This window comes from Anabrus simplex, chromosome 10 (genome assembly GCF_040414725.1).
Source record: "Anabrus simplex isolate iqAnaSimp1 chromosome 10, ASM4041472v1, whole genome shotgun sequence".
NCBI classification, from domain to species: Eukaryota; Metazoa; Arthropoda; class Insecta; order Orthoptera; family Tettigoniidae; genus Anabrus; species Anabrus simplex.
The window spans coordinates 130834507-130846152 of NC_090274.1; the positions used below are offsets into that span (position 1 = coordinate 130834507).

Consider the following 11646-nt stretch of genomic DNA (forward strand, 5'->3'; position numbering starts at 1 on the left):
CTGCCGCATTGCGAAGGCGTTATTTATCACTTAGACACTGTCTAAATTCAATGTTCAAGACACCATTTTTAAACACTGTTTAACCTCAAAATACGAGCGAATCACAGTTGTTGGTTGTTTACTATGGAGCATGTAAATTATGTCGCTATACTGAGATGGTTCAAGAGAGGATTCTTAGTCAGACGGCCTTCTGTACGTTGACTGCTATGAGATCGGAGCAATCCTTTTGAAATGTACAGGGAGGCACAATTTAAAACACGATTTTGCTTTTCAAAGGAAACAGTAAGGAAATTATTGTGCAATGTGTGAGAACTTCTCGATTATGACACCAGGGGAAGCCCATTATTTGTGACCCTGCACCTCCTTCTGACTTGACTGTTCTTGAAAACCGATGCATTTTATACTATGAACGGCGATACGCTAAATGTCAACGCAGCGACTGTGTGCCAGGCAGTGGATCGTGTTGTGACTGCCATCAATAATTTGAGGAGAACATTCATCAATTACCCTAACAATGATGAGCTACCTGCTATAAGGAATGATTTTGCTGTCTTTTCCAGGTAAATAGGCCTAATTAATCTTCTTTCTGTAGACTGAATACAACAATCATCTCTGTAATATGTCTATAATGTTTCAGCTCATAAATGTGTTATACATTTACACAGTGGAAAATAATAGGTGCCATGACTTTACCCACTAACTTGTACCAGTCGTCAGGGAGCTATCACGTACATCAACCAGAAGGAATTCCATTCTAGTAACTGCCAACACTGATGCAAAACAGCACCTATTTTTCTGTAATGGCTGTTACTCCTTGTACTCATCCTAAGGACAATACTATTATCAAAGCTACACAATAGTGGACAAAAGTACAGACTGACGAGTTCACGTTAAAGCTCCTTTACAACGTGCAGTAACTACTATTCGAACCTACTTACATACAGCAGTTTTTATTTTATTGCAGGTGATATGAGACACAAAAATGAAAATGAGGAGTATTGTTGCTTGGCTGACAGCAAAATATTTCAAAATTAGACTTCTCACGACAGCCTGGAAAGAGGAGATGTTTGGGGACATTGCATAAAACTATTTCCATGTTTTTTACCCGTGTTGAACTTATATTAGTAAGTTAGTTAAAATTCTTGTCTTATTTCCCCTAATTCAATGCATAAAAATGTTTATTGTCTCCAGAATACAAGCATCAGGGACATGTTTCGCTCGTTATATCGAGCATCTTCAGCCTTTTTGAACGATTATCTCAAGGGTGAGTCTTTACGTTGAACGTTCTTATAATTCATTTGTTTGATAAAATTGTTTTACGTCCATCAAATATTACGACTAAATATAACATAATTAAAAAGAATTAACAATTAAAATATATCTGTGATGGACTAGACATTGATCATAAAATACTGATGTCCAAGTCATAGTAATGTTCTAAACAAATTGTAAGATTTGGCTAAAAATTATTATTAATTTATTTTCGTAGGTTCCCATTTTTTTCTAACACTATTTAGTGCCAAGTTACATGTCCTGTTTGAAATTAGTGATGTTAGAAGATTAAACTTGCAATGTTTTTCTCCTTCGTTGTATTTTCGTTTTAGTTGAGAAACCACAACATTATTAAAAGATTGCGCATTGAAGGTTTGTGGTTTACTGGATACGTCATACTAGTAGTTTTCACCGATCTTCATCTGATTTGAGTCAGCCTATTTTTACGCTGATGTGTTTGTTACTGAAGCGCGGTTAAAAGGAGCACTAAATAAATGATGCTTAGTTCTGGTGTGTTGATTTTACTGCAACAATTGAAGATGAATGTATCCCTCGCTTTAATGCCTACCTGTGTCTTTTGCAGTACTGAGACTATTTCAGGCTATGCTTGTAAGAATTACTTACTCACTCCGATTCTGAACCCCAGGAATGCAGCTAATACACGTTATAATTGAGCTCATGGCCTGGCCAGAAAAGTAGTAGAAGGCTGATTCCAGAGAATAGTCTACCCAAGTACGGAAAAAGTAAAGTTGAAAATAAAACTGAACAATTCTTTTTTTTATGATAGATAAAACATGAAATTTTATCAGTTTTATGATATGTATTCATTTATTGATGTCCATCAGTTTTTAATTGTGTGGTTAATTGAACCTTTATGTGCAGTCTAAATTAATTTGATATTTCTTAATGGTTCTAGGAATTGCTGATTAATATGATGAAAGGTATCAAAATTATACTGGAAAATGTTAATTCTAATGCTCTTTCTCTTCGTAGTACTTATTTAGGTTACTAACACTTTATATAGGGTGTAATAAATCGACAAATTTATTGCTGCAGACAATGTAAACACGCGACGAAAAAAGAAAGTATCTGTAGACGGAAGTGCATGGCTCAGTTTGAATAAAATTAGGTATGCAAAGCCAATACCGCACACCCTTTCAAGCTGCTATATCATTTATTTCAAATTTCAAATGGATTCATACGATGCTGTTAGCAAAATACGTCGCGTTTACAATGTTCTCGCGAGCACGTTCCCCGTCACATGGAGCCTCGTGTACAGGACAACATGCTGCTCAGAGGATTCAGTTTTCTATCACAATCACTTTAAAGGACGTAAGTTATTTCAACTGAGGTCATTTTTAATAATGCCGCTTACTCACAAGGAATGTTGTAAACGGTATCATGAGAAAAAAAGATAACATTTTTAAAAGAAAGGAAAAGGAAAGGCATGCAAGAAGAAGAAGAACGATGGCACCTGCCCAGTTACGCGCACGCCACCAACAGGTACGAGAATCTGTGAAGAAACTTCAGGGCTTTACTTTCTGAACTACAAGTCCAACAACAACGATCAACATCGATTACACGGCCGAGTACTGCTTATGTAAACAAACATAGGGGAAGGCTGTAAAGAGTTTGGAGCAGGCTTTACGGGAAGTTGTCTCTGCGTTCAGTGCAAAGTTTGGTGCAAGTTCATCCACCTCTGACAAGCGCAGCAAGTCTTCACCTCCAAATCTTGAATTTCTTAATCGGGATGTTATCAATTGGCCATCTCCTCGAGCAAGAGATTTACTCACCGTAAAGGACAGTTCTGGAGAAAAATTAAAAGAGGAACGATTCATGTGCATCACAATGTTTGTACCATAACTGAAAGTGATGATTATTTTGTAATCAAATTTCGCAAGTGCAACGATGGACCTAAACTGTTTTGTGAACCACTGACAAAAGATATGTGCTTTTTAAATGAAAATGAAAGAAAATTACCGGTGCCTCATTTTACTCGTGGGAAGAGGTATTTTGATGAATCCATATCAGAAGTATATCAATAATGGATGATTTTTCACTTTATATTTTTTCTGATCAAACTATGGGCTACTTAAGCGTTGAATGTTCAGTTATTTTTAAAATATTTTAGTTCGTTTTACATTCACTGTTATTAGTATTAAATAAACATGTGACAATTCATAAAAACACTATTAAGTAGGTCACATGTCAGTACCAGTATTATTATTATTGGGAGGAAGAAAGCTTGTAGTTTTACGAAACCGAAAATCTCACATCACAAGTCACGGGACCTCATTTTTACGTGAAATCCGGCTGAGTCAGCAAAGAGGATGCATCTGGATGTGCTAGGAGTAAGTGATATTCGGATAAGGGGAGATAATGAGGAAGAGATAGGAGATTATAAAGTGTACTTGACGGGTGTTAGAAAGGGAAGGGCAGAGTCTGGGGTAGGGCTCTTTATCAGGAATACCATTGCACGCAACATAGTTTCTGTTAGGCATGTAAATGAGCGAATGATGTGGCTAGATTTGTCAGTGGGAGGAATCAGGACAAGAATTGTGTCCGTGTATTCACCATGTGAGGGTGCAGATGAGGATGAAGTTGACAAGTTTTATGAAGCATTGAGTGAATCGAGGTCAGGGTCAACAGCAAGGACAGAATAGTGCTAATGGGCGATTTCAATGCAAGAGTTGGGAATAGAACTGAAGGATACGAAAGGGTGATTGGTAAATGTGGGGAAGATATGGAAGCTAATGGGAATGGGAAGCGTTTGCTGGACTTCTGTGCTAGTATGGGTTTAGCTGTTACGAATACATTCTTCAAGCATAAGGCTATTCACCGCTACACATGGGAGGCTAGGGGTACCAGATCCATAATAGACTATATCTTAACAGACTTCGAATTCAGGAAATCTTTTAGGAATGTACGAGTTTTTCGCGGATTTTTCGATGATACAGACCACTATCTGATCTGTAGTGAACTAAGTAACTCTAGGCCTAGGGTAGAGAAAGTGAAATCTGTCTGCAAACGAATAAGGGTAGAAAGTCTTCAGGATGAGGAAATTAGACAGAAGTACATGGATATGATTAGTGAGAAGTTTCGAACAGTAGACAGTAAGCAGGTTCAGGATATAGAAAGTGAATGGGTGGCATACAGGGATGCTGTAATAGAAACAGCAAGGGAATGCCTAGGAAAAACTGTGTGTAAAGATGGGAAAAGGTGAACATCTTGGTGGAATGATGAAGTGAGAGCAGCCTGTAAACGTAAAAAGAAGGCTTATCAGAAATGGCTCCAAACAAGGACCAAGGCAGACAGGGATTGGTACGTAGATGAAAGAAACAGAGCGAAACAAATAGTAGTTGAATCCAAAAAGAAGTCATGGGAAGATTTTGGTAATAACCTGAAAAGGCTAGGTCAAGCAGCAGGGAAACCTTTCTGGACAGTAATTAAGAATCTTAGGAAGGGAGGGAAAAAGGTAATGAACAGTGTTTTGAGTAATTCAGGTGAACTCATAATTGATCCCACGGAATCACTGGAGAGGTGGAGGGAATATTTTGAACATCTTCTCAATGTAAAAGGAAATCATCATGGTGGTGATGCAAACAGCCAAGCTCATGGGGAGGAGGAAAACGATGTTGGTGAAATTATGCTTGAGGAAGTGGAAAGGATAGTAAATAAACTCCATTGTCATAAGGCAGCAGGAGTAGATGAAATTCGACCTGAAATGGTGAAGTACAGTGGGAAGGCAGGGATGAAATGGCTTCATAGAGTAGTAAAATTAGCGTGGAGTGTTGGTAAGGTACCTTCAGATTGGACAAAAGCAGTAATTGCACCTATCTATAAGCAAGGGAACAGGAAGGATTGCAACAACTATCGAGGTATCTCATTGATTAGTATACCAGGCAAAGTATTCACTGGCATCCTGGAAGGGAGGGTGCGATCAGTCGTTGAGAGGAAGTTGGATGAAACCCAGTGTGGTTTCAGACCACAGAGAGGCTGTCAGGATCAGATTTTCAGTATGCGCCAGGTAATTGAAAAATGCTACGAGTGGAATAGGCAGTTGTGTTTATGTTTCGTAGATCTAGAGAAAGCATATGACAGGGTACCGAGGAAAAAGATGTTTGCCATACTGGGGGACTATGGAATTAAAGGTAATTATTAAAATCAACCAAAGGCATTTATGTTGACAATTGGGCTTCAGTGAGAATTGATGGTAGAATGAGTTCTTGGTTCAGGGTACTTACAGGAGTTAGACAAGGCTGTAATCTTTCACCTTTGCTGTTTGTAGTTTACATGGATCATCTGCTGAAAGGTATAAAATGGCAGGGAGGGATTCAGTTAGGTGGAAATGTAGTAAGCAGTTTGGCCTATGCTGACGACTTGGTCTTAATGGCAGACTGTGCCGAAAGTCTGCAGTCTAATATCTTGGAACTTGAAAATAGATGCAATGAGTATGGTATGAAAATTAGCCTCTCGAAGACTAAATTGATGTCAGTAGTAAGAAATTCAACAGAATCGAATGTCAGATTGGTGATACAAAGCTAGAACAGGTCGATAATTTCAGGTATTTAGGTTGTGTGTTCTCCCAGGATGGTAATATAGTAAGAGAGATTGAATCAAGGTGTAGTAAAGCAAATGCAGTGAGCTCGCAGTTGCGATCAACAGTATTCTGTAAGAAGGAAGTCAGCTCCCATACGAAACTATCTTTACATCGGTCAGTTTTCAGACCAACTTTGCTTTACGGGAGCGAAAGCTGGGTGGACTCAGGATATCTTATTCATAAGTTAGAAGTAACAGACATGAAAGTAGCGAGAATGATTGCTGGTACAAGCAGGTGGGTACAATGGCAGGAGGGTACTCGGAATGAGGAGATAAAGGCTAATTCAGGAATGAACTCGATGGATGAAGCTGTACGCATAAACCGGCTTCGGTGGTGGGGTCATGTGAGGCGAATGGAGGAGGATAGTTTACCTAGGAGAATAATGGACTCTGTTATGGAGGGTAAGAGAAGTAGAGGGAGGCCAAGACGACGATGGTTAGACTCGGTTTCTAACGATTTAAAGATAAGAGATATAGAACTAAATGAGGCCACAACACTAGTTGCAAATCGAGGATTGTGGCGACGTTTAGTAAATTCTCAGAGGCTTGCAGACTGAACGCTGAAAGGCATAACAGTCTATAATGATAATGTATGTATGTTAAATAAACATTTTATCATTCAGTGATCGTATTTGATGTAGAGTTTAAGATTTATTAGCCCCTCAAGCCACGTCGCCATAGCACAGATTCGCGTGTGTAATCCCGTGAGAGTGTCAAGTAAACACGCGACAACTGCTTCTAACTATATTATGCAGACATTATGCAACTTACACATTTGAATTTTTTTTTTTTTTTTTTTTTTGCAAAATGTACATTTGTCCTTCTCGTAAAACAATATCCTAACATTACCAATAAAAGTTACCACAATTCACAGAATTTAGAAAAGTACGCAAAGGTATACGAAGTTAGAAGTCCGTTCCATGTAAACACCGATCGCTATGTTAAAAATGTTATAAAATCTCATACATCAGGTTTTCAACAATGAAATTTGTGGGGGTTATTAAGTATCATCTAGACGTTATTATACATAAATCTCAATTTGTTTAGATGGTAAGATTCATACGAGATATGTTAAAAAGAAATTTACAAATGGAAACATGTGATGCCTGCAATTGGCCAGAAAAAACTTTAGGCTCATGGAAAAGATGAAATCCCTGTCTTGCACAGGTCTGCAAATCAGAAAACCCTGAAAATCATCATGGCCACTGCTGTACAACGTAACCTCACTGTGCAGTGCGGTAAACTTGATCCTGGAGGCAGACTTACCAGAAGATGAAGTCCCTGTTGATCCAGTAGTAGATGATATGACAGGAAACAGATATCATCAGCTCATAATTGATAATTACTTCACCCACTAGGGATCATGCTAAGACAAGATCACCTCAAGTGAAAGGAAAATATATCATTTAGTGTCAACTGAGCAAACATTGGACAGCAAAATGTTGGGGTAAAAGAGGGACATCATCATAGCTTCTTACAAGTAAATTATCTGTAAGCTTTATTAATGGCAATGCATTATTATCATGTGATGAGCAGGGAAAATACTGAAAACTAACACTCACTTTCAGCATTAAAAAAATTTTGCTTTCTGATAAGATATATTTATAATTTTTTTAAAAAACTCTTGTTGATACAATTACTTACATTTAATCTACATTTCAAAGCTAAGTATTTGTAGGATCAATATTAAGAGAGAAATTCTTTTTTTTCATATTCAGAGCAATTGTGGGACATGTTTTAGGGCATTCATGGGATAAAGTTGGGACAGTTGCTGGACCTGCTTTTAGGTTACTTTAGTTCAATCCAATCGTATAAAATAAAAACAAAAAAGATACACCACTACAGGAATTTTTCAAGACTACATTACACAGTTCTACAAAACGGTGAAGGAAAGGCCCCTTCTAATAATCTTGGATGGACATGTGACTCATTTAGACCCAGAAACTACCGGTATCATGAAAGCTATGGGTGAAAACAATGCATTATTAAATTCCCCTCTCACATGACAGATCTTCTGCAGCCGTTGCATAAATGTGGATTTCACGCCTTGAAACAGAATTGGGATAGGGCTGTAACAGAGTGGCAGAGAATGAATCAAAGAAGAATGAAGAAGGCTGAATTTGTTGACATCCATTGTGAAATTTGGTCACACCAAAGACAATTAAGAAAGGTTTTAAGAGTACTGGGATTTTCCTCCTAAATCGGAACCAAATATCCCACTGACAGACTAGATCTAATGAGGTTTGAAAGATACAACAACAGAGAACTGCAGCCATTGGGCAATATATCTGAATCTTCACAAGCAGCTAAAGCTGGCCCCAATTTTGCAGAACCAGATCATCTTGATGCATCATCTGATTCACAACAGAATCGACAATGTTTCAAACATTTGTTGCTTCAAAGGATTGAGAAAACGTCTGCACCTCCAATGAAGAGGAGAAGAAAAGGTCATTACCGCAGAAGAATTTTAAGACAAAAATAAATAGGACACCATGTAGTAAACAGAAATTTACTAAACCAGGAAATGAGAAAGCTAGACCGAAACCTAAAACATTAAGAAGGAAAGACATCAGCAGTGATAGTGGGGAAGACATGGAAGAATGGGAAAGCAGCAGAAGCAGTGGTAAGTTTGTAATATCAAGTGATTTGAAGACAGCTGTAACTTAATCAGTGAAAAGGTGACATCAGATGAAAAGTTAGGTATTTTAGATTCACAACAGTTGGATTTTGTTTCGGTGACATTTGAAGTAGCAACCAAAAATCAGTGAACACAGGTATGCATGTGTTATACAAAATTTAATTGATGATAATGTGCTGAAGTGATGTGTCTGAAGTGTGTAGACAAACAAAATATGGTATTCAGGCTAGATGAAGATGATGTGACATTAATTAGCCATTTGACTATTATAAAGAAACTGCCACAACCTTAATTTGTGTGTATTGGGGATCATATCCATTATGAATTTAAAGAGTCCATAAATGTAATCGAGAAAAAATAGGGCCTAGGTCATTGTATTACTTTGACATATTGTAGACTATAATAGTAGACTATTCATTTTGCCAAATACATATTTTATTAGGTGCCCTGTGGCATTTAACATCGATAATGTGTAGCGAGTGATCTTTTTGCTTATTTAAGAAGTATTTGATATCAATGTTGGCCGATATTTTAATTGGGATACGTGTAAGGACAGTGGTTATTTTTTATCCCAAGTTTTCTGTATTGTGAAATAAAAGTGATTATTCTTGCTTTTAAGTATCAGGTAATGTTTACCAGTTAAGAAGCCTGTTTTTTAATTAATAAAAAATAGCACAATATTGAGCCATTTTTTAAAAAATCAGTCACATAATATGAATACACCCTATCCCACTATTGCCTCAGTATTTGTCAAACAAGCTTCCTCATTGAATTATCACTGTGAACCTCTTTTGCCCCATGCCTGTCCCAACATTGTCCCAAACAAACAGGTAATTGTGGGACACAGTTTTCTTTGGAATTGCTAGACAGTTATAAGATTTTAACAAAATTTCTTCCTGGAAATTAACAGTGGGTAATAAATTACAATAATTTAACATCATGCCACCTTTCCAATTTGAGATTTAGTGCCCTAGAATTTGAAAGTTTTAATTTCCATCCCAGCATTACCCCAGCTAACCCTATTCATTAATAATTCTTTGACATAATTGTCAATTAACTGAATTATTATGCCATTCCGGCAAGTTATAACCTTTTCTTTTAATTTCTTGTTCAATTAAATAAATGTCCAACAGTGCCTTCCTTTCTTGTAATTCCAACACTCGCAACTGTTTTTTGTGGATTTCTTGCATCATTTTCACCACCTCGTCATCTTCATCTTCCTTGTGTCGGCTTTTCCTGGACTTGACACTGGAAGTACACAAAATATAGACCATGTTTAGAGGTTATACTGTACGTTAGAAAAGTTACATTCAGTAGAGAACAAAAATTAATTCAAATTTCTGACCACAACTTACCTTGGAGTCTGAGGTGAAGATGTTTCCCCTGTGGATTCGATCACGTCCTCCATTCCCTCCTCCTTAACTTCGATGTCAGGACAGTCACCTCCCTCTAACTCACGATCACTGAGCACCGACAGCTGAACGGCAACACCTTCCGCAGGAATCTTGTTTTCATAAAGAGCAAATAAAACTTCCGTCAAGCTATTTATTTACATTCCATTTACTACATTAAGAATAATGAGTCTTTAATAGCGCCCATTGTACGTACCTGAGCGACCTCTCCCTCATCATCATAAGGGTTATCGAGAGGTTCGCCTGTATTGCCTAACATTTCCAGTACATTCTCATCTAAAGGAGTTAATGGGCTTGGAGGAGTCCCACCTCCTGTTGTTTTGGATATTTTTCTTTTAGCCTGGAGCTTCAGCCTCCGCCACAGTCCTGTAAAAATACCCAAAACATTTTAGTGCATGCCTCTTGAGTCAGTTTTTGCCTTTGTTTTGATTCAACATGATTAGCTTTCCAATATACAACAGATACATTTCCACTGATATAAATAAAACCTTCAAAATTAACTTGGAACTTACCTAATAGATTCTTTGTGTCACGTGGGGGGTTCTGAGGAAAGCTGCTATTGAAAGCCTCCGTAATCTTCTTCCAGGCTACCTTCTTCCTTTGTAATGTATCCCTGTTGTACGCCTTACATTCCACAACATCATGCGACTTAACAATTTCGGAAAATACTATTTTTTCTTTGCTTGAAAAGTTTTCCGAACGTCTAGCCATTTTGACAACACACGACAGCTGATCAATAACGGCGCCCGCGCTGGTGTGTTTTCGTTGGTCCCAGGTGGCAAAGACTAGCTTCGAAGACACTTCTGTTCCCGTTTGGAGCTATTATTGAAACATAAAAGATGTCTTGCTAAACATCGTTTAAGCAACGGAACATCGAACATGACGTAGACGTTGTCTAAGACTTAAAACTACAAATCGTTTCTACAATTCGCCCCACATGTTGAGACATACAAGAATGACACATGATTTTGAATGTTAGATGTTATGAAGGGAGCGCAAAATTCGAGATATTCCAGATACCGTACGCACGATACAAAATAATCGAATATAAACATTCAGCAATGATCGAACACTTCGAAAACAAACCAGATTTAGTGAATAGCGTTTTTTTTTTTTGCACAATTATAATCAATGTATTGTTATTGGTCTAATATTATAAATACCCCCCCACCACCAGTTTAATTCGCTTAATGCCAGGTAACTTCAGAGAGATAAATCTAAAATAAGTTATATGAGGCCGAGAAAGACAGGAAAATAAAAATCTTCTCCTACATGAAACACACAATTAATTAAAATACTCCGAAGCAAAGTTGGTACAATCTTTCGTTAAAATAATTAACCAGGGACAAGGAATATATCAACAAGGAAGCTGCTTATTTATCACCAAATACAGTAGAGTATTTGGTATCACTTCCAAATTAATATACAGTGCATGTCAGTTCTGTATTCACACAGTTCGAGTTATTAGCTGGAATTGTGTATTTCGCCAACCTGTTACAGGCTGGCAGACTTGAGGAAACATTCACCAGCCACGCCGGCTGCAGACTTCTTCTGCTTCTACTCTCAATCACTATTGATCTGCATTTAGGGCAGTCGCCCATGTGGCAGATTCCCTATCTGTTGTTTTTCTAGCCATTTCATAAATGATTGCAAAGAAATTGGAAATTTATTCAACATGACCCTTGGTAAGTTATTCCAATCCCTAACTCCCCTTCCAGTAAACAA

The 11646-nt window shown here is 37.6% G+C and overlaps 1 protein-coding gene across 1 annotated transcript; it reads right to left on the reverse strand.

The window, feature by feature from the left end:
* Window positions 1-7387: 7387 nt before the first annotated feature.
* Window positions 7388-10955, reverse strand: LOC136882466 (uncharacterized). Its single transcript, XM_067155126.2, has 4 exons — window positions 10434-10955; window positions 10118-10287; window positions 9865-10013; window positions 7388-9757 (listed from the first exon to the last, which is right to left on the reverse strand). Exons 1-4 carry the CDS (start codon window positions 10630-10632, stop codon window positions 9559-9561), a joined length of 717 nt encoding a protein of 238 aa, XP_067011227.1. The 5' UTR covers window positions 10633-10955; the 3' UTR covers window positions 7388-9558.
* Between the last annotated feature and the right edge of the window lie 691 nt (window positions 10956-11646).

Bases quoted from the DNA above. Each gene is read 5' to 3' on its own strand.
- LOC136882466 (XM_067155126.2), bottom strand. From the start codon at position 10,632: ATGGCTAGACGTTCGGAAAACTTTTCAAGCAAAGAAAAAATAGTATTT. The intron at 10,288-10,433 runs GTAAGTTCCAAG...GTATTTTTACAG, and splicing joins TGACACAAAGAATCTATTAG to GACTGTGGCGGAGGCTGAAG. The intron at 10,014-10,117 runs GTACGTACAATG...TATGAAAACAAG, and splicing joins ATGAGGGAGAGGTCGCTCAG to ATTCCTGCGGAAGGTGTTGC.